Source organism: Lissotriton vulgaris, chromosome 3_1 (genome assembly GCF_964263255.1).
Source record: "Lissotriton vulgaris chromosome 3_1, aLisVul1.2, whole genome shotgun sequence".
NCBI lineage: Eukaryota > Metazoa > Chordata > Amphibia > Caudata > Salamandridae > Lissotriton > Lissotriton vulgaris.
In genome coordinates this window covers 1230982336-1231006522 of record NC_141689.1, presented here as the reverse complement: position 1 = coordinate 1231006522, position 24187 = coordinate 1230982336, and the positions used below count along the sequence as shown (strand labels likewise).

The window sequence follows — 24187 nt, the reverse complement described above, 5'->3', positions numbered from 1 at the left end:
CTGCTGGCCTCCTCGCTGGGACTGATACCCCCTTTGGGAGGGTTGCTGATGACCACGGCCGGAGGAACGTCCCCTACTTCTTCCGGCCCTGGTGAAAACCGGACGAAAGGTCCGGCAAAGAGAAGCCTGGGCCTTATCCAGGCCACTAAATGTGTTGACAAAATTGGTCAATTCCTTTAAAAAGGGCTGTCCGAAAAGCAAACCCTGGGCAGCAGGGCTCGATTCAGAGGTTGCAAGTTCTGCTAGCTTAGGGTCCAGCTTGAGCAGAATGGAACGGCGCCTCTCGCTAGAGAGCACACAGTTGGCATTGCCCAACTGGCAAATGGCGCGCTGAGCCCATTCAATGAGTTCATCGGGGTCCACCATCCTAGAGGTTCTTTTTGCAAGAAAGCCAAGATCCAAAATCTTGGTGAGTGGCCCCAAGAGATCCAGAACCTTGTCCTGGCAGGCAAGCCAGGACCTGTCAAGACCCTTCTTTGGATCCTTCGCAAATTTTCCTGAATAAGTTATCATGGTTGGATCCACCTCAGGAGTGTCTGCTAGGTGATCCGCCAGATTAGGCCGGGGCCATTCGGAACTGAGGCGGGCACGTACCTCCTTCTCGAATGGCTGACGGATGTGTTGTTGAACGTATTCCGTCACCGCCGGGGACGGTAGCCATGCAGTAGACTGGGGATGAACAATGTCCGCAGGCTCGAAAGTGAGCACTGGAGGGTGAGATGGTGCGTCAACAAAATGCTCCTTACACTTTTTCTTCTTTGGAGGAGGAGGAGCGGGTTCAGAAGACGAAGAGGATTGCTGATCATCACTCTCGACATCCTCCACAATAGTAGCAGGCTTGACTGAAGACAGAGACTGCGCCAACTTTCTGAAGTCCGAAGCATGTGGATTGCTCGGAGAAGAAGAAGAGGACTTTTTGGCCGCAGGGACCCAACCCTGCTGTTGGGCATATTTGGTCAAGTGCCGCTTCAGAGGCGTAATAGCGCGTACAAGCGCCTTGTTCATGGAGTGTTGCACTCCTCTATCAAGAGCCTTCACAAGATCCTGCTCCAGGGATTCAGGAGCCTCTTCCTCAAACTCACCTTCCTCATCATAATAATAATCACTCATGATGCACGTTAAACGTGAAATATGCCCACAGTATGAGGAAGGAAAAACAATAATGAAATGCCAAAGGCAAAAGTCACAGGGGAGTGAAAAACCCTCACAGCAAGCCAAAACAGTTGAAAAAAACACTGCCAAATCACATTAAAGAGTGGAGGGAGGGCTCGCTGCCACACAAAAACGTCACTCTAGGCAAAGCCTATGCGTATTATTGCAACCGGGGACTTCTGTCAGACTCCGGCGTCAACGGGGTTAAAGCTGGAGGCTGTGGGCGTTAACACTGCAAGAACGTCCTTCTAGATAAACTCCGGTGAAGAGAAAACACACGGAGCGCCGGAAATGAATGTGCGCGCATGCGCGAACACCGGCTGCCTTTCAGGAAGCAGGACAGCTCGCGCAAGCAGCGCGAGGCTGTCTAAACCCCAAACTCCACTCCACACAGCAAAAGGGCACCGGCACAAAGCGTCCAGCCCTCGGGAGGAGAACACTCGCTCCCAACCGCGTCACGCCACCCGAAGAATGCGGAACCGGGAAATAAAGAAACGCCGCGAAAAGCGCAAGCAGAGCGCTAAATACAAAGCACATACAATGCAGTAACAAAGCAAATTAAGCAACTACAACATTAAGGTAAGGGAAGTAGCACTTAACTGGCTGCGGAGCAGCAAAGAAAGAGGAATGGGATTGTCTACATACCTATTTATAGTGCAGACTCTATGGTTATCACCCAAGTGTTTCTGGGTAATGTGGTTTTTACATGGCTGCTGGGCATTTCTAAATAAAGAAATGAGACTAGCATAATCGGAGCCTCCTGTCCTGAAATAGAATTTTTCTTGCATGCGGCTCCCCACATTTAGGTTGCTGAGCGTGTGCGAGAAAATCGAGCGCTAAGCCTAGTCCTGGCACAATTTCTCAACACAGACAGTCGAAGCAGGCCACTACCCCTCACGTTGAGAAGCTGCCCCTTGAGTAGAAAATCTCCTCAGGCAGCTGTAAGAAAAAGCACCCTCAGGCATCCCTCATGGTGCTGTTCATGCTGATTTTACAGTGCGGTACAGGCTCCCAGCTCTAAAAATCACTGCGAGCAGCACGACGTACTGAAATTCTGCTGCTTGCGCGCCTCCGTGGAATCTTACAGTGTTGTTAGGTAACTCTGTGGAATTCTGTGAAGTGAAACTGTGAGTTCCACACACACCTATTGTTAATCTCACTCTCTTTATTTTTTATTTTTATTTTTTTGGAGACCTTTATTGCAAATGATACAAGTACACAGCAACAGGCCTACAACCCGTTGATAGGGCCGGCCGCAATCGATTTGGCAGCGGTAAAAGAGAAGCACACAATTAATGACGGTCAACAGTACTTACTGATACACATTAAAGCAGTCATCACTCTGTGCCCCAGGTTTCACTTGTATCTTACAATGGCGTTGTACACAGTAAATATGGTCTCATTTTGTGCTTTTATATAACTAACAAGTCAATACCCCAACAACCCACCACCCCATACCCCAGGAGTCAGGTCCGGACAGCTTTACACGGTGCTCAAGGTCTAGATCAAGCATCAACCATCACTCCGCTGTACAGTACATCAGGGAAACACATCTCAAATGCTCTCAATCGTCGAGATCTGCGCGCAGAACATGGCAGTGGCACACACATAACCCACCCACATGTCTATGCAGGTAGGCGTCAGAAGATAATCTGTGGACGGGAGAAATCGCAGCATGCATCCGGCACTCCTCTGTAGTGGACCCCCCCTGTATCGATCTACACCGAGCCTCCCCCCCCTGCCGTTGAACCATCATGCACACTGCTAGTGCTATCGTCTTCAGCCAAGGAGAGCATATACGTCGTATACGGGCCCCAGAAATCACGTGGGCGCGACTTCGCAGGTAGCCCCTCGTAATAGCAAACCAGTTGATCCCTGCAGTACGCCATGTCCTGCAGCCACATCTGTACGTCTGGCGCACGTCTCCCTCCCCAGGTCATAGCCACCCTACGTTTAGCAATCTGTAATGCCAATATTATCAATCGCCTCACACTTGCAGGCACACCGGAGGCCATTCCCAACAGGCACAGGCGGATATCTAGCGCAACCTCAGCTAACGTCATTTTAGAGAGTGCCTCGGTCACAGCAACCCAGAAAGCATACACACGTGCGCAACCCCAGGCCAAGTGTACAAAGTCCGCACCGTCCATCCCACATCGAACACATTGAGACGTCTCTCGAAGACCATACCTTACTAAGTGTACTGGTGTGTAGTACCATTGATGTAAGAATTTATAATGGATAAGGCGAAAGTTGCCGTTGGCCACAAACCCCCCAGTCATAGAGCAACACTCAGACCATTCATCATCTGTTAGCGGGTCAGGTAAGCACGCGTCCCACCTAGCCTTCGCCGTCACTGCGCCTCCACCCTCGTCCTCCTGCGAGGCTCGATATAGTCTGGAGAGTAATTTTACTTTATCCGGCGCAGTGTATATCAATTGCAAGGCACCCAGCGGCAATGGTTCCTCCGGATACGTAGGATATAAGGTGTGTATAGCAGCTCGGAGCCGGGCATATATAAATGTGGACATAACAACGTTCGGGGAACGATCCGTCATATCCTGCAATGAGAGAAAAGAGGCACCTGGAAAAAGGTTCCCAACCGTGTTGAGTCCCGCACCTTGAAGGACCTGCAAGGCCCCAATCTCGCTGGAGACCGAAATCTCTGTGTGATACAGCAGTGGCATATCTGGGGCATATAACGGCAGTCGGTCCGCCCGCCTACCCAGTTCTCGCCTGGCGTTAGCAGTGGAGCGCACCGTGTCTACTTCCCCCTTCTCAAACACAGAGTGTGAGTTGACTATCATTGCTTTCAATGGAATAGGCATAACTGCGCTGGCCTCAAGCGCTACATGTGGCGTATACGGCGGGGCCGACAGCCAATAAGCAGCAAACTGCGCCTGAGCGCACAAGTAGTATAGTTTCATGTCCGGGATGGCAAAGCCCCCCAAGTCATATGGTTTAGTCAGTACATCCCATTTCACTCTTGGTTTCTTACTGGCCCAGGCTAGTGTTATCAGCAAAGACTGCAGTCTAGCAAAGAAATGCAACTTAAGCGGGAGAGGAATATTAACAAAAAAATATAAAAATTTCGGAAGAATCACCATTTTTATGAGAGATACACGGTCAGCAAATGTGAGCGGAAGTCGAATCCAACGTGCCACCTGATCCTCAAGCTTAGCAATAGCCACTCCATAATTAGCCCTAATTACTTCCTGACTGTCCCTATGCATCCAAATTCCAAGGTAACGCACCGGCTCCATGGCCCACTCCAACGGGAACTCCAAGGGGAAGGGAACTGCAACGTCAGTGAGTGGTAATATAACAGATTTCTCCCAATTTATGGAAAGACCCGAGTGACGGCCGAACCGAATAAATTCATGCAGTACAGGTTCCAGATACCGCGCAGGCTCCCGCACATATAGAACCATATCATCGGCGTACATGGACACCGCCAGAGACCAAAGAGGAAACTTCAGGGCAGCGTCCGCATATCGCTGCCTTAGAACACACGCTAATGGTTCCATTACAAGAGCGAATAGTAAAGGCGACAAGGGACAGCCCTGCCTGGTCCCTCGCCGCACAGGAAACGGAGCTGATACATGGCCATTCACCCGTACACGTGCCATGGGATTCGTGTATAGTAGTGTCACCAGTGACGTAAAAAAGAACGGCACTCCCATACGATGCAGTATCGCAATCATGTATCGCCATGCGACTGAGTCGAAGGCTTTTGCGGCATCTAGCATGACAGCCACCGCAGCCAAGTCCGGTTTGAGAAGATGTAGCACCGCAAAGAGAGCTCTCAAATTGTGGGTGGTAGACCGGAGGGGGATAAAGCCAGACTGGTCTGGCAATACCATGACCGGGAGGAGCAGGCGCAGTCTGGTCGCCAAAACTTTAGCTATAATTTTAACATCTGTGTTCATAAGGGACAATGGCCGATATGACTCGCATTTATTTTGCGGTTTACCCGGCTTCGGAAGTGCAACCAACAGTGCCTCTCACATTGTGGCCGGGAATGGGCCCTGTTCCACCGCCTCCTCTAGGACCATTGTCAGATATGGTAGCAATAGATCCACATATTCCTTATAAAATTCGGATGGCAACCCATCGGTGTCCGCTGCCTTGCCATTCGGTAAGGACGCTATCGCATCTCGAAACTCCCCCTCCGTTATATGATGCATAAGGAACTCCTGCTGACCCCTCGAGAGCCAGACCAGCGCGATATCTTCAAAATATTGTGCAATTTCATCCTTCCCCGCCGTCTCCTTATACTCATACATTTGTTCATAGTATTTGGTAAAACAGTTGAGAATGTCAGCCGCACTAGTGACAGTGGTATCCCCATCCTCTATCTCCTGCACTGCACAATGCCGAGCCCAAGGGTCTTTTATACGATCCGCCAATCCTCGCCCTGGCCGTCCCCCCTCGCCATAATAACGCGCTCTAGTTTGCTTGGACAGGAATGTAACCTCCTGATCCGCTAGATCGTTGTATTCAGTGACTTTCAAACGGATATCAGCCAGTAAAGTCTCCTCAGGATGTTCTTCCAGTTGTCTTTCAAGCAACATCAATTCTCCCTCCAACCTGGCCATTGCATCCCTTATCAATTTAAGCACACTCGATTGCAGGCCTATACAGGCTCCTCTCACGGTCACTTTGAAGGCTTCCCACACCGTGCACATACTATCAACAGACCCAACATTCTTGTCAAAGAACTCCTCAATAATCGTCCTCAGACGCTCACGCAATACCAAGTCAGTCAGAGTGCCCGGCGGGAGTCTCCAGGAAAAAGGGGCCAGCGCATGTGACGGCATCCCCACCTCCAAACATACGGGTGCATGATCAGAAATCATTCGAGGGAGATGCCCAACATCCATCACCCATCCGCTGACATCTCGGGTCACCAACCAATAATCCAGCCTGGACCACGTGTCATGTGCTGATGTGTAACACGTGCCCTCCCTCCGCCCAGCATGTTTCAATCGCCACACATCCACCATTCCAAGCCCTCCCATGCCATCTTGCACTGCATCAGCCGCCCTCTTGTGCGCAGAAGGCCTATCATGTTTCCTGTCCAACGCTCCATCAAGAGTGACATTCAAATCCCCCCCACAGATTATAGCCGATGGGGGCAACAGGTAGACCTTGTTCCATAGATTAACATAAAAATCGGGGTCGTCAGCATTGGGGCCATAGACATTAATTAGCGTAACCAGCGTGCCACATAGCTTACCATGTAAGATGATATATCGACCATCCACATCAATCTCTTCATGCAGTGAAACAAACGGTACATTTTTCTTGATCAGAATCATAACTCCTCATGCATATGCCGAATAATTCGAGGCCAGCCGAGTACCAGCCCACTGTTTACCCACAGTTTCAGCCGCCCTTCCCCTAAGATGTGTCTCCTGTATGAAAGCAACTTGTGCTCCATGCCTGTTCAGAAATGCTCAGAAAAAACAAGGGTGGCTGGGCCCAATGGGAAGGAGGGTAGGCAGGGCCACACTAATATGAAATAGAAATATTTGCCTATGCCTCCAAGCTAGTTAGAGTACACACTAGTTCATGTACAAGTAAACCACAATTTATTAGTTTACCCAAAACAGTTTATGTTTTTCAATTTATGCTCAATTTACAAAAGAGAAATTCAGAAAAAACAGAACTAAGACCACTATCAACCTCATGTCTTAGCCATATACAATTTCAAAAACACTTTATACATATATACAGTGAACCAAACATATATTTGACAAACAGTGACTTTTTACCATAAATCAATATCACCATGAATACATATATAAAACATGGACCACATAACCTTGTACATTTGTGAATGAAAAAGAACTCTTACAAACATTTATGGAACACGGGGAGAAAAAAGAAAACAATGTTTTCAAAAACAGTTCAACTCCCACGACCTGAACAGGAGCTAATCAATTAAATTTCAGGAACATTGCCCATTTCTGCGTCAATAGCAATGGCCAACTAGCCAGACAAGAAAAAGGGGGTGCCGACGCGTTTCGAATCCTGATTAGTGACTTGCAGGATTCTCGTCAGGGCATTGTGAATCTAGTCCATGGGAACTGTTTAAAATAAAGAACAAAACAAAGTGTTTACTATCGAGCGAGTCCTCTAGCCACTACTCTCAGAACGGTGCGAGTGCCAGAATAAAGCGTACCTTGTGTTAATCCTGCCCACAGTCAATCCTGTTTATATGGGAATGTCGTCTAGGCTTTATGGTTTACGCTGCAACAGAGTAATGGGTTTGTTAAGTCCTGCGTGGGTACACGGGATGAAAAACTACTTGGGCATGGATGTCGGGCTGCTGTTTTTTTACCTGCGTTATTCTTGGAAACTTTGCCACTGGTGCCATATCTTAACCACTTGGGGTGAAGTCCGTATAATTTCTGAAACAAGGGGACAGAGCGCGATTTAATGCACTGCTCACTTGCTAGCACGCTGATAACCTGCTGATTGTCATTACCAAAAATAATTCACTTACTTGGACACCGATCCACGGTGACCGCAGTGGGGGTTCTGATTCTGTAACCGTGTTTCTCCAAACAACTTAATGAATCTATGGGGGTAAGGAGAGGACCGTGTTACCGCATTATTGGGGTATTATGTGTGCTCAAAATCTACAATGATGGCAGTTCCAATTGTGGCCGCTTCCGTGCTTACCGCAAATATTCGAAAGCCTCCGATCAGTGTACTTGCTCCAAATCGACAGGCAAAGGGATGTGAGTGTCCCTGGCAAACGCCGGTTTGGAAATCCCGGGTCATGTGATTCGAAAGGGGCCAATCAGAATAGCGACCAAGGTATGATGCTTTCTGGGGCCTGTGGTTTCAGAAAAACAGTCCATTATTTTTAAGAAAAATTCAGATGCATTTTGGGACATGTAGTGTCGAAAAACGGGCAAGATTGGTTATGCCCTGTTTATTTCACTAAGACTATTCAGACCCTTATTGACGCTGTCAAACTTGAGAATTAAGTACGCCTCCTTGCGCAACAACATTGCGTCCACATCTTGAAAATGTTTGGGGTCAATTCATGCCAATGTGGTCCATTTAAAGTCATTCTCAGAATGGCCGTTACTGATGAAATGTTCCACCATGGGAGCAGTCAAGACTTTTTTCTTAAGACGGGATCGATGCTGGGTAATCCGAGCATTAATGGGCTGATTTGTTTTGCCTATGTATACTCTGTTGCACGGGCAAACCACCGCATAGACGACATTGCGAGTCTTGCAATTAGTGAAGCAATCATGCTTCCATCTGATGCCATTATTCATGAATGTATCACCTTCTAATGTGCTGGAACATGACACACAGTTGCCACATTTGTGGTGCCCGCATATTGGTTTCAGCTTCCACTGTGCGACAAGGTCACTTTTGGGTGCTGTGATATGACTGTCCGCTTTAATTAGATGTTGCCCTATGCTTCTGTTCTTACGCATAGCGAAGATGGGTTTAGAGAGGGGGTGCTCCAAAGTCTCAAGTAGGTGCCAATTGTTCCGAATTATATTCTTAAATTGATTTGTGTGTTGGCCAAATGTTGTGACGCAAACCAATTGTTCCAAATCTTTCTTTTCTTTCTTTTTGAATAGCGTCTCTCTTGGAGTGAATTTGGCCCTATTTTTCGAATGTTTTAACAGTTTTTTTGGGTATCCTGGCAGAGAGAGGATACCCAAAAAAACTGTTAAAACATTCGAAAAATAGGGCCAAATTCACTCCAAGAGAGACGCTATTCAAAAAGAAAGAAAAGAAAGATTTGGAACAATTGGTTTGCGTCACAACATTTGGCCAACACACAAATCAATTTAAGAATATAATTCGGAACAATTGGCACCTACTTGAGACTTTGGAGCACCCCCTCTCTAAACCCATCTTCGCTATGCGTAAGAACAGAAGCATAGGGCAACATCTAATTAAAGCGGACAGTCATATCACAGCACCCAAAAGTGACCTTGTCGCACAGTGGAAGCTGAAACCAATATGCGGGCACCACAAATGTGGCAACTGTGTGTCATGTTCCAGCACATTAGAAGGTGATACATTCATGAATAATGGCATCAGATGGAAGCATGATTGCTTCACTAATTGCAAGACTCGCAATGTCGTCTATGCGGTGGTTTGCCCGTGCAACAGAGTATACATAGGCAAAACAAATCAGCCCATTAATGCTCGGATTACCCAGCATCGATCCCGTCTTAAGAAAAAAGTCTTGACTGCTCCCATGGTGGAACATTTCATCAGTAACGGCCATTCTGAGAATGACTTTAAATGGACCACATTGGCATGAATTGACCCCAAACATTTTCAAGATGTGGACGCAATGTTGTTGCGCAAGGAGGCGTACTTAATTCTCAAGTTTGACAGTGTCAATAAGGGTCTGAATAGTCTTAGTGAAATAAACAGGGCATAACCAATCTTGCCCGTTTTTCGACACTACATGTCCCAAAATGCATCTGAATTTTTCTTAAAAATAATGGACTGTTTTTCTGAAACCACAGGCCCCAGAAAGCATCATACCTTGGTCGCTATTCTGATTGGCCCCTTTCGAATCACATGACCCGGGATTTCCAAACCGGCGTTTGCCAGGGACACTCACATCCCTTTGCCTGTCGATTTGGAGCAAGTACACTGATCGGAGGCTTTCGAATATTTGCGGTAAGCACGGAAGCGGCCACAATTGGAACTGCCATCATTGTAGATTTTGAGCACACATAATACCCCAATAATGCGGTAACACGGTCCTCTCCTTACCCCCATAGATTCATTAAGTTGTTTGGAGAAACACGGTTACAGAATCAGAACCCCCACTGCGGTCACCGTGGATCGGTGTCCAAGTAAGTGAATTATTTTTGGTAATGACAATCAGCAGGTTATCAGCGTGCTAGCAAGTGAGCAGTGCATTAAATCGCGCTCTGTCCCCTTGTTTCAGAAATTATACGGACTTCACCCCAAGTGGTTAAGATATGGCACCAGTGGCAAAGTTTCCAAGAATAACGCAGGTAAAAAAACAGCAGCCCGACATCCATGCCCAAGTAGTTTTTCATCCCGTGTACCCACGCAGGACTTAACAAACCCATTACTCTGTTGCAGCGTAAACCATAAAGCCTAGACGACATTCCCATATAAACAGGATTGACTGTGGGCAGGATTAACACAAGGTACGCTTTATTCTGGCACTCGCACCGTTCTGAGAGTAGTGGCTAGAGGACTCGCTCGATAGTAAACACTTTGTTTTGTTCTTTATTTTAAACAGTTCCCATGGACTAGATTCACACTGCCCTGACGAGAATCCTGCAAGTCACTAATCAGGATTCGAAACGCGTTGGCACCCCCTTTTTCTTGTCTGGCTAGTTGGCCATTGCTATTGACGCAGAAATGGGCAATGTTCCTGAAATTTAATTGATTAGCTCCTGTTCAGGTCGTGGGAGTTGAACTGTTTTTGAAAACATTGTTTTCTTTTTTCTCCCCGTGTTCCATAAATGTTTGTAAGAGTTCTTTTTCATTCACAAATGTACAAGGTTATGTGGTCCATGTTTTATATATGTATTCATGGTGATATTGATTTATGGTAAAAAGTCACTGTTTGTCAAATATATGTTTGGTTCACTGTATATATGTATAAAGTGTTTTTGAAATTGTATATGGCTAAGACATGAGGTTGATAGTGGTCTTAGTTCTGTTTTTTCTGAATTTCTCTTTTGTAAATTGAGCATAAATTGAAAAACATAAACTGTTTTGGGTAAACTAATAAATTGTGGTTTACTTGTACATGAACTAGTGTGTACTCTAACTAGCTTGGAGGCATAGGCAAATATTTCTATTTCATGTTCAGAAATGCTAACATTTGTCTAGTTTTCTGCAGACGATTCAATCCTCGCACATTCCAGGTAATACAAGTAAGTTTACCCCCCCTGTTCATTTAACCAAAACCTAAGTATATCCTGTAAGCAATTGGAAAGGTTCAGTGCCCCACTGAGAGTGCAGAGCAGATGGTAAGAAAACAAAGAAGAAACAGCAGGTAATGCCTCACATGTAACGCCTCCCAGTGACCAAGATCGACTCAATGTCTGTCCAGCCCAATCCAACCCCCAAACACAACGCTCAAAACAGATCGCCCTGACCCTCAAACTCCGAAAGCCCAACTTCCCCCCTCCACCCACTTCAGCACCCCAAACCTGCCAAAGCTGTCCCCTACACCCTAGACCCCAAAGCCCCAACAGTACAACCATTAATGCGTGGGGATCTCCCTCGTGTCGGGGGCGTAGTAACGCACAGCCCTCGCTAGTGAACGAACGAAGGGCAGACCGTAAAAACCATGTGAACATCCCACCCCTCCCGCCCCAACCCTGCAGCAGCTAGAACAGCAAAGATTCAGTGTTCGACAGCGCTCAGCAATTAGTGTACGGATAGTACTAACAGCACCACACTACCACTCGTAGTACATGGCAGATAAACAGCGCCTCACTGTAGTGTCCAGTATCCTTCATACAGTTCAGCAATGGACATACCAATACAGTATAAACCCTCCCCGACATAGCCACCCCCCAGAGCGAATTGTCATATGAGACCTGGTCAGTTAGCAAATCAACATTATAAATGTGCAACCATAAAGAACCCAGTGAACACAGCATACACAATAGTCAAAGGTGGCTGTCAAGCAAGGCGTGATCAGTGTGAACAATGTTCCCTTAGTTCAAGGAGAGGGACCGCATGGCATTAAAAAGCCGAACAGCAGCACGTGGATTTCGGCTATTCGTTAATAACAACAGTGCGATCACTTAAGCCACTTCCTCCTGCAAATCCTCCTCTCCGTCTTGCGCCACATTTGAATTCCTTTTACGTTTTTTCTGTTTTTTGGCATAGTCCATGGCCGCCTTGGGAGAGGCGAAGATTTTGTTGTCCGAAGGAGGCCCAATCCGAAGCCTAGCCGGATATAGCATGGCGTACGGAATATTTTCGGCGCGAAGGAGCTGTTTTACTGAGGCGAATTCTTTTCGCGCCGTCTGCACCACTACTGTGAAATCAGGATAGAATTCAAGTTTATTTCCTTGATACTCCACGGTGCCTTTTTCCTGTGCAAGACGCAAGATGACATTGCGATCTCTATAGTTGAGAATTCGGGCGATGGCGGGGCGAGGCTGCGCCCCCGGCACCGGCCTCTTCGCCAAAGAGCGATGTGCGCGCTCCACAATGAACACACGCGACAGCTGGTCAGCCCCAAATATGTCCACCAACATGTGCTCCATGAAGTCCTCCATTTTACCCACATTCGTAGATTCTGGCAGGCCCGTGACGCGGATGTTATTGCGTCTGGACCTCCCTTCCAATTCCTCATTCTTTGCCTGGATGACCGCCAAAACTCGCTCCATGTTAAACACTTTAGTGGACACCGTGGCCAGCCCATCCTCAGTGGCAGACACCCTTTGTTCAACTTCTCCCATGCGTTCATTTTGCCGGTCAAACTGCGTCGCCATGTGGTCCAGCCTGTGATTAACCGCTTCCATGGTGCCCTCTATGGACTGAAGTGTCTTTTGCGTCGCCACCAGTGTGGCCTCCAGGTTAGGGGTACCACCAACCGCCCCGGGGGAGTCATTGTCCGTGGGGGCCTGCGAAGATGACATCGCTGTTTTTTTAGCGTCACAGTTAAGTTTGGGCTGGTTTCTCTCAGGCCTGCCCATGGCGATACGCAAGGTCCTCCGATCGGCCCAGCAGCAGTAGCCCAAGGGTAGTGTACCACCCAGTGACCCTCTCTATGCAGGTCCGCCAATGTCCAGTAGCCGTCTAGGCCGGAATGCGCTTGGCCTCCCCCACCGTCTTAAATGCAACTGCCAACCAGGGACATAAGGCGCCGATCCCCATAGGCCAGGGCCCCTCTCTCGGCCCGTGCAGATGCTCAGCCGGTACTCCGCTGCGCAGGCAGCCACCCCCCCACATGTGCAATGTCTTCAGATCTCCCCCTGCATCGCCTCTCTGCCAGGGTGGGTGCCCCGCCCGTGCTCCCACCAGGCGCAGCTCGCTCGGGCGCCTGGCGGGTGCCACCTCCGCAGCCCCGGGCTCGCGTAGAGCCCCACCTCACTCACCGCACGTAGCAGGGCCGAGCTCCGGGCCACGGGATCGCCGCTCTCTCCCTCCTCGTCGGGACCCGCTCTCGCCGTCACCGGCGCTCGCCTCAGTCCCCTCGTCCGCTTCCTCGACCCAGGGAGAGCACTTCAGAGCAACGAGGCAGCCGCTGGACTCCAACCGCAGGGCCGCACACTTCCAGAGCCGGTCCCGGCGCAGCACAGCACCACCAGGAAAACAGGTCCGGCGTCACGCTCGGCGATAGGAAGGCGCCTCACTTTTCGCCGTAACGCTGCAGCTGTCGATCACCGTCTGGTTGGGTAGTTTAAGCAGCAGGATTCAAAGGATATATGAAGGATATAAAACGGTCTCGGCAGAGCCTCACATATGTGCGGCCATCTTGCCTGGCGCCCTCTAGCGCCCCCTAATCTCACTCTCTTTATATATGTAAATAGACCCATCCTATGATCTCCTACCTCCTTCTCTTGCTTACCAGTTCTTAATGTCATACCCGATTGACATATAACACTATTTGTTTCATGTTGTGCATTGACCATGTGAGTGGCTATTCCAGCTAGCAGAGGTTTTGTGGTTGGGAGTAAATTGTATAGCTTTATGTCAAATGCTAATTTTCTACACTATTTGTCGTGCATGTCTGTTGTTCTCAGTATAAGTTCAGTAATTTGTCTGATTATGTGCCAATGTCTCTTAGTTCCGATGACTCTGGCGCAGATTCTGTGCTTCTCTGGATATCTATAACATGCAGAGGTTCAAGTGGGCGGGATCAGAGGGGCATGACGTGTTCATACTTTTTAATTAATGAAAAACTGTTACCCGACTTTTTGTAAAAAGACAACCGTACCGGGACGGTTAATTTTGATAGTTTAAATGCTTCAGCAGAAGTGCCATTCAGGGAGTGTCCTGTACTGTGAAACTAAAGCCTGACAGACAGATAAACAAGCCTTCCTGCCAGGGTGCCTGCTTGCCTGAAAGAAATGTGAATGTGCCTACAAGTTAATCTGCAAATGTAAAGGGTAATCTGCCAATGTAAAGGAGGCTTGGGAACCTGTACTGGCTTTAATTGATGAAATCACTCCTAGCTTTATGATTACGAAGATTTATTCTTTTTGAGTGGTAGTGCAAAGAGTTAACAACTGAGCTGTCAAGTGAGTGCTTTTAATTAGAATTGTAGTTATATAGCCTCCACTGCACCTACCAAGATGAACTAAAGGGCATTTGTTACTGAATAAAAACTTGCTTTTATTTATTTTTCATTTAAGCTAAACGTATTTTATATGGAGCAATCTGAAGGTCAAAGACCAGAAAACCTCACAGAATATTTTGTTTTTTCAATCAAAAACAAAAAAGCTAATGCTTAGGAAAACGATCTCTTGTAACACACTCAAACAGTCATGTTATTATGAGCATTATAATTAAAATACATCTCATTCGAAGAAGATCTCACTGACATGTGATAGTGAGAATAGGAACTGTAAAACAACACAATTAGCTCAGATACACGTGAGATCGTCGATGGGTGCCCCTAAATTCCAGAGTGAAGGAGGTCGGCTCTCTGGCCAAAATACAACCCAATCGTCTTTGAGTTCTAAAGATTAACAGTCCAATCATCAAATATTGTCGATGTTTCGATCTCCTACTGGAAGATGATTTCCATGGGGTCGCAATCATGACGAAAGGATAGATACACCTCATTAAAACAAAGAATGGTCTCTTGAAAGAAGTCGTGCACACCTGGTCCAGAGAGATAGTTCTGTGTATCTTAGAACGTAGCCTAGAGCATCCGGGGTATAGCATACTTATGGTGCTTAAAACATTATTTATATATGGGGCAAGGGGGCAACCGGATTAAAATTCATGTAAAGCTTTATTAGTGCCGAACTTCACATATCAGGTAAAACCGTTCCATTTTGCTCTCTTTCTGATACATTGGAAAGACAAGAGATCGCAATATTTTTTAATCTATTTTGTATTTAATGCTCATACCAGCCTGACTATTTGAATGCATTACAGCTGACCATTTTCCTAAGCATTAGTCTTTTTGTTTGGTTTTTCATTTAAAGCAAACTGTTGTTGATACGCAGGTCATTCCACAAAAAGAAGTAAGGTATTTCAGAGTTGTTCCGTAGGAACCGTTGTAACAGGCATCTCAAGCCTCTCGTGTTGAGGGAAAATGCAATGCATACATTAGCATTAACAACAGTTATTTAATAGGCTTAATACGAGGGTGTAACTGAGGCCTTGCAGTGGTTAAACAATCAGTTTGTGTACTTTGTAATATTGATCCAGGGCTGAGTTGACATATTCGCTTTGTACCTTGTAGACAGGTACGTGTATGTATTCTCTGTTGGTTTTTAACTGGTTAATGAATTTACGCACGCACCTGTACACCCATGCACACAGACACGCACACGCGCCTAACCGCATACCCATGTGTACTTTCCTTTCACCCGTTCGTCAGCCCCGCATTAACCATCTGTTGCTCTTGCCTCCCATCTAACAGGAATACTACGACAAGGGAGATTACATTATTCGAGAAGGAGAGGAGGGCAACACCTTTTTCATTATAGCAAAAGGACAGGTAAAACGTAAAAACATTGAACTTGAATGCTTTTCTCCCTCTCCCATATTGTAATGCATGCACAGATGCGTGCGCATCACTTATGCACGTGTGGGCGGAAGCAAGGTCCAAGGCAGAGCAGACTACACATGAGCATGGGGTGGTATGCCCCACAAAGGGCTCGAGCTCATGACGAACGGCTGTCTTCTTAGCCCGGGGCAGAGCTGCGCTGGTAACACAACCCGAGCACGCGAGCCTTGCTGTGGGTCCCCAAAGGGCTCGGGTCGATGGGGCAAGCGCTCCGGGCCAGAGCACACCTGGGCTCGCGAACACTCCAATCTGCCCCTTTCCGTTAAGCGCGAGCCCCAGCTGCAAAGGAAAGTTCGGGGTCCTATCTGATTACCACTCAGCAGAGTTCACCATGAATGAATCATGACTGGTGTTTTCATTTATACGTGTTGCATGTAAAGGAAAAATAACGTGGCTTCTTTATTTTAGTTCGTTCCTATATTTTATCTTGGGTGGTTCAAGAGCGTGAACGCCACCAATGGCAGCGGATCTACGCACCATACAGTGAGACTTGAGCAGGCATCTAGGGAGCATCGATGGGGGAAAGAGACTTATTATGTGGCAATTCAGAGGCGCAACTAGAGCCAAATTTCGGGGGGGGGGGGGGGGGGGCTAAGAAAAAATTTCGGGGGGGGGGCTGAGCCTTTCATCAGTAGGCAGCGTGGGGCTGCAGGGTCTCGTAGAAGGGGTGAAACAACTGCAAGGCCTAATTAACATTTAAATGGTCTTGTAACGACCTGTGAAACGTTCGGGTGCGGCTCTGTGTGTGCCCGGGATCTGTCTCATCCCGGGCTGCCACACACGACGGGGGGGGGCTGAGTTCAATGGGTGTTGCGCGCCTGTGTGGCATAAATAAATATACACATGTGGTTGCCGCTGGTGAGATGAACGGCAGTTCCCCTTTGGCACGCACCCCGTGGCACCCTACTTTAGACAACACGAAAATTATTCCTTCATCCTAATGTGTTTTTTGTGTCACTTCCATCTATTGTTTTATTCTACTTTTTCTTCTTTCTCGTACATGGTTCTATTGTGAAACGCTCTGACACCTTTGGGCAAAGTCCGCGCTATATAAAAATGCATAACATAAAATAAAAGACAGTAGAAATCAGCAATATACACATAGCTGAAAGAGATTGACCATCACACAGACCTTCCACCATGGTGTCCTGCTGGAAGGGCTACAGTCAATGGGAAGCTCTAGAACCACACAGAAGGGCATCCCGGTGCCAAGAGCACTACCAGGCCATGCGACTTGCAGAACCTTGATATGCGGTGACATAAGACGGCACATACATTTATATTTGAATGGCTTCTAGGTAAGGTTCTTGAGGAAGTGAACTGTACCGTCACTTCTGTTTTGAATATTTGAGCATTAAGTCGGCATATCTAATTTACATATTTACTCTCAAAAACATATACTTTGAGTTACAGCCTTATCGTCATGCAAAAAGCCAACACATAAACAAATATCAAATTCTAACACACTTTTCTCAAGTGTTTAATAGATACAAAAGATAAGTCGCTGTATCTACTGGGTGGTTTGGGCTTCTCTATTTGTGTTATGAAAGAACACCCCTGTAAGTGAACCAACGACCCTTCTCCCTAAAGTGATCAAACTCCCTCAGTTTTATGATCCAAAATCTGATGCTTTTTTTTATTACCAGTCAACTGTGTGATTTTCTGAATAGCAGAACATTTGCTGCTTGCTGGCTTTTTGTTGCGTTTCTTACTCCTAGCCCTCAGAGCTCACAACTAAAAAGGCTGTTTTTTACACCAGGTCATTGTCACCCAGAGTACCGAAGGTCAAAGAGAGCCGCAGTTCATTAAGGCACTGGCAAAGGGGAACTCTTTTGGGGAGAAGGCTCTCATCAGGTCAGTCCTTCAGCTTCTGCTTTACTTCTTGGGAAAATCTGTACCCAGATGCTTTTGTACCAAAATGCTTTCTAATTGTCAAACTGAGCAGGAAATCACTAATATAACCATCCATACAGATTTCACTATTTTCAGGTTGTACGAATTGGGCTCTCATGCACAGGACAGAGAACCACAGGAGGGAAGGCGGTGGTGCCCTCGCAAATCAGGGAAGACTCTGCCATCTTGTATCCTGCCCCATTACACTCACTATAAATCCCCTAGAGGCTGCCGAGTCAGGATATGTGATCCCAGTAACAACAGACAGCAATCTGACTAATAACAATTCAATCCTAGTATGAATGACAGCTGCAATATTGGAAGGAAAAATGGCCACCCGTCTATGTTAACTATTCCAAACTACATCCACCAGATCAATTTTACTAGCATGTTATTGTAGCCGACAGATGTCAGTGTTCCAGCCAGGAAGGGCACCAACACTTGAGACACCCACATGGGAGAGTCCACTAGTGATCCTCATGAGCTTCAGGACAATGGTTGAGTCTGGTGTCCTGCTTCAGGAGTTCAATAAATAAGACCCATCTTGGCTGGGGGTCAGTTTAGAAAACCATTACTTCAGGCTCCAGCGCCGTGCTACAACAGTGATAGCCTTGTTCTTGACAACATGGGGGCACGTGATCATAGGTCAGGTGGGACAGGAGTTCCATGGCAAAGGAGGCTCCAACCAAGCAAAGCGGGCAGACTTAATATTTTGGTGCTCACGTCGTTTTCTTTTTTCCGACCTGGGTACTTTTACATGAACTATGTCAAAGAAATTCGGTCACGTTTGTTTGAAACTTGGATTTTGCTGTGACCAAAATCCAATGTGATAATAAGGAAATTTATAGAGCGCCTGATTACGCCATCTGGAGTGTCCCCGCACTAGGAAATCAACCACAAGGGCCCCGAACAGAGAAGAGCAAATTAGGTTTGTCTAAAAAAACATGTATTAAGTTTTTTTCCAAAAAACAGTTCTGAACATACCTGCCTCAGATCTAGCAGATGGATATTCCAGAGTTTGGAGGCCAGGAGGCTAAAAGAGCGGCCTCTCATATGTGCTCATTTCACCCTTGGGACTGCCCTGAGCCCATCTTCAGCAGATCTGAGACACCTGCTGAGTTAATAAGGCTTGATCAAGTCATGAAGGTAGCTGGGGCCTTTGTTGTTCAAGGTTTATCAAAAAAGAAAAGAGCTTTAAAGGAAACTCTCTTTCTAATCTGTAGCCAGTGATGTTTGGCAAGAGCTGGACCAAAGAACAGTGTCTAAAGAGGGAACAGCCAGAATAACGCCGGCAAAGCCACGAATGCCGGAACAACGCAAGCACAACCACGCTTGCCTGAATAATGCATCTGCCTTAACCACACATATGCATGGTTAAGGCAGATAGTGGTCTAGTGTTCAGGATGGGTGGGGGTGAAGAAGAGGAAGCATTGGAACAGGAAGCTCCATACACAGGTAAGTGGGACTGGGGCCAGGTTTCAAGGGGTATTTTTTAAGGGGGGAAGCTTTTATGGCTCATGGCAGGGGGGTCGGGGTGCTTTTGGGAAGAGGGTTGGTCTTTAGGGCTCAGGAAAGGGGGAGGGGGTCTGAGTAATTTTAAGGGATGGGGCTGGGTTTTGGGGTAGTTTTTAGGAATGCAGTGGTTTTAGGGCTCATGGCAGGGCGATCAGGGTCGTTTTTTTAATTCAGGACAAGGTTTTAGCCCTCAAGGCAGTTGAAAGGGTTGGGGTAGTTTTATGGACAGCACAGGGGTACGTTTTAGGACTCAGGACGAGAGGGCAGGGATCAGGATTGTTTATGATGGGGGTAGGGTTTTCGGCTTCAGGGTAGGGAGAGGGAAAGGGTTAGTTTTAAAGGCATGGCTAGTTTTAGGCCTCAGGGTGGAGGGCGAGGTAGGGGGTTAGAATTTTAGGGCTTAGGAAGTGATCTTTAAGTGACCTTAAGCACGCATATCCTCTTACCATTCATGCCTTTATAACAAAATTGTGTGGTAAAGGCATGCGTGGTATAGGAATGCATTATTAAGACACATTTGTGGTTCGGGCTGTGTGGTAGAGAAATGTGTGGTTTAGCCATGCATGCTTCTGTCGTACAACCATCTATTCAGCATTAGAAGTGCTTTCACATTCTGTACCCTTTGGAACATCCTTAGCGTACCTTGAATGGTGCCCAGATCAAGTATGTTGCAATAATCCAATCTGGAAACCAGTAGCACCTGAATTACTGTCTTCCCTAGCTACTTCTGGGAGGAAAGCTACGATATGCATAATGTTTTCAGGACGCCAAAACAAACTCCTATGAGGTTAGATATCTGGCTGGCGAACATTATATTTTTGTCAAACCAGATACTGAGGTTCTTGACTTTATGCTTTTGGATTGGTACGGGTCCTAAGGTATCTGGCTACCAGGCATTGAACCAGATAGAAGGCTGTTTCCTCAGGACAAGAACCTCCGTTCTCTCAACTTTCACCTTGTGATAACTGTGGTCCATCGATTCCGCTACGCCGACCAGGCAAGTTCGAAGCAGATGTTCCATTGTCCTGTGTCAAGGTAATAATAAGATGTTTGATCACATCGGCCAGGGGCCACATATATAGATCAAATAGTGTTGGGCTCAGTGCTGACCCCTGTGGTAGTGAGAAGACCTTAGACGTACAAGACTGCTAGACAACATGGATTGTACGATTTTGAAAAATACAAATCAGTCATTTTAGAGCTAGGTCTGCAACACCATATGACCACAACCGTTCCGCCGTGATGTAATGAAATTATAGTGCTTACGTATTCTTATTTGGGTTGTGTCAGATGATGTGTATGTTTTTCACTGCAATTTAAACAGAGGTTTTTTTTACAAGCCTCTTGCATCGGTGGTGTCTCCCTTTTTATGACGCTCCAGCAGAGCTGAGTGCAGACCCATATCTACGAGGTCATGCATGGCTTTCCATGGCCTCATAAATATGGAGTAAGGCAACACAGCACAAGTTGCTGCGTTGCCTTCTACTGCGCCAGGGAGGCATTGCCTGCTCATTGCAGTGTGTCTTCCCAAGCAACACCCATGGGTTTCAACGCATTCCAAGATTTACAAGGATCTGTAAACCTGGGAATGCGTCAAAACTGTACGCCTCCTCAGGGCAGAAGTAACGAGGAGAAATATGTTTATTTCTCTGAATTTTTTTCTCTTTCTGTGTGTGCTTCATTCTGCAGCATATATAAATGGGGGAAACGTCTCCATGTATTGTTTTTGTACAGGAAGGTGTTCACCCTCAGTTCGTTTCAGTACTGCACCTAGTCCCTTCAAGCGGGCATCAGTAACTGCTTTAACCCCTTCGCTGCGGATGACAAAGCCAGCTCGTCATGGGCGTTACCTGCGCTGCGCGGATGACGAGCTGGCTTTGTCACGAACCGCGCGATTTTCAAATGTCAGTGCACAGCGGGAAAACCCGTAGCGCGCATGCGGTTAAGGTCGAAACTCTGGAGTCACAGGGTCTATTCACAAACACCACATTTTGTAGTTTGTTAATAATATTATAATAGTCCTACTATTGTACTACAAAATGCTATTAACAAACCTATGTGCGTTGGTTACACCTCCACCTCTCCTATCATTTTCTGTGAGGCGATCCTGTCCGACTGCCGAGCCTCCTCTTCAGTTTTAATAGCAAATGTGAGTGGGATAGAGGGGAGTAGCTGGAAAATGAAGAATACTTACTACAATATGGCTGAGATACCCGCCACCCCCTCTCAACACAATCCCCAAGGATGGGAAACCGGAAACAGTTCTGAACTTTTGGAAGACGGGAGGGAGTGACCCTCCCGGCCGTATTTATTAAAATATGAAACAAAATTAAAACATTAAAATAACAGTTTCATATTTTATGTACAATTTCATTACCACATTGCGATGTTTGGCTAACCTTAACATATTCTCTAATACAAAGGTTCTCCTAGCCGAACTAACATCCTACAAAATATTAACTTGCAATTTGAAATTGTACATCCTAACGTTTAAGGGCCAACGGCAAGGTCGTAACCGGTGTCAAGATCCCTAAACCAGAAATATCCCCCTCACTTGTGAGGGGCGACCGCACAGAGGTGTACCTCAAGTGCAACTACCAATTTCCCTTGACTTGACGGGGGCCCCAATAAAACTCGACGCCACTTAAAGGTCGTCCGAGGACTCGTGTGAGGTATCTAGAAGGTAGCGTAGACCCCTCCCCAAACCCCACACAACTTACCACATCTGCCGTCGCAGATGTCCTGGCCCCGGGAAATTCCCCAGGAGGGGGCTGTAGCCCCTCCTACCCAGGAAGGGGCCTTGACCGCCTTTCCTTTCCTTTCAGCGGCCCATCCTTAGAAGGGACCGCCTCCAGGTTGAGGGGCCAATGGCCACCTCCCTCGAGCGCTCCCATCCGTAATGGGTGACGCCCACTCATAGGGATCTTCCAATTAGTGCTCACCGATCATGACCTTACCGCCCGACCAAAATAAATACGACAATTCTAAACTAAATGACTAAATTACCTAAAAGACAGTAACAACAACCACTTTATTAAAGCATGCTTACTGATCAAACACTAGAGCAGGATTACTTTATTTTATAAAACATACCACAAATCGACCATTCTTTATTGCATATTCAAAGTTATCATGATAATAATCCCAACCTACAAACAAAATCAAAGTTACCACGTCAAAACTTTATTCAAAACCACTTGCTGTCCTCAGGGGCTGGTGGGTGGGTCAAAATTGGCTCTTCGTTCCGTCTCGAGCTCACGTGCAGCGAGGAGGTGCAGCTTCAGAGCACAGGAACAAGAGGATGCTTTCTTGGCTTGTTGCTCCTTTTATCCGTCTTCAGGGCGGGCGTAAACCCGCCCCGGCCTGCCCCAAGGGCGTGGCCGGCCGCGTCAGTGTCTAGGCCAGCCCACTCCAGGGCGGGAAAAGGCGCGCCCCGGCTACGCCGCTTCGGGCATACCAGCCGAGGCTCGCCTCCCGCCCAAGATGGCTTCCCGGGGGGATCGTGGTACTCCACCATACGTTCGGGGGGACCGAATGGTCGCCCCTTTCCATATGGCTGAGATACCCGCCACCCCCTCTCAACACAATCCCCAAGGATGGGAAACCGGAAACAGTTCTGAACTTTTGGAAGACGGGAGGGAGTGACCCTCCCGGCCGTATTTATTAAAATATGAAACAAAATTAAAACATTAAAATAACAGTTTCATATTTTATGTACAATTTCATTACCACATTGCGATGTTTGGCTAACCTTAACATATTCTCTAATACAAAGGTTCTCCTAGCCGAACTAACATCCTACAAAATATTAACTTGCAATTTGAAATTGTACATCCTAACGTTTAAGGGCCAACGGCAAGGTCGTAACCGGTGTCAAGTTCCCTAAACCAGAAATATCCCCCTCACTTGTGAGGGGCGACCGCACAGAGGTGTACCTCAAGTGCAACTACCAATTTCCCTTGACTTGACGGGGGCCCCAATAAAACTCGACGCCACTTAAAGGTCGTCCGAGGACTCGTGTGAGGTATCTAGAAGGTAGCGTAGACCCCTCCCCAAACCCCACACAACTTACCACATCTGCCGTCGCAGATGTCCTGGCCCCGGGAAATTCCCCAGGAGGGGGCTGTAGCCCCTCCTACCCAGGAAGGGGCCTTGACCGCCTTTCCTTTCCTTTCGGCGGCCCATCCTTAGAAGGGACCGCCTCCCCGTTGAGGGGCCAATGGCCACCTCCCTCGAGCGCTCCCATCCGTAATGGGTGACGCCCACTCATAGGGATCTTCCAATTAGTGCTCACCGATCATGACCTTACCGCCACAGGCCGGATAGTTGACCGGCTATCCGGACCCCCCACAAAACTCCTACCTAAAGGTCATGTCTTAAGGTCTTTAGCCAAGCTACCAAGTCTCCTATGAGTAACTCGTTCCCCACCCGGGACAAGTGAACACCATCCCCCAAATACATACTGTCACCAGTAATACAACCATGCGAAATAGAATGCAGTGTATTGGAACGGAACAATCTACTCACTTTGTTATTAATTTTTCTTACCGAATGATTCAGAGCAGAAACAGAAATAGCCCCCCGCCATACTTTTCGTGGGATCATATGGGACCATGCAATCGTGCACCCTGGAACTCTCCTCGCCAACCAACTTACAGTGGAAAGCATCGCCTCAAGAAGAAGTCGTCTACCAGTGGTGACCAAATCATTGCCCCCAAGATGTACTATGACTATAGACGGCGGTGACCTCGTCCGCCCTAGCAAACCCTCGAAAAATGATTGAAACTGGTCAATACAGAGTCCGCCCCTTCCGTAGAAGGAAACCCTGTACCCGTATTCCCCAGCCACGTGAATCATGTCACCTGCTTTGAATAC

The 24187-nt window shown here is 47.2% G+C and overlaps 1 protein-coding gene across 2 annotated transcripts in view; it reads left to right on the top strand.

Annotated features, from left to right (window-relative positions):
* PRKG2 (protein kinase cGMP-dependent 2) overlaps positions 1-24187 on the top strand; it is an 898053-nt gene that overhangs the window by 523816 nt on the left and 350050 nt on the right. For both annotated transcript variants that reach the window (XM_086963161.1, XM_086963160.1), the window contains exons 6-7: positions 15758-15835; positions 17664-17758. In XM_086963161.1, the coding sequence (XP_086819287.1) occupies positions 15758-15835; positions 17664-17758 (173 nt within the window). The remainder of the gene's footprint in view (positions 1-15757; positions 15836-17663; positions 17759-24187) is intronic.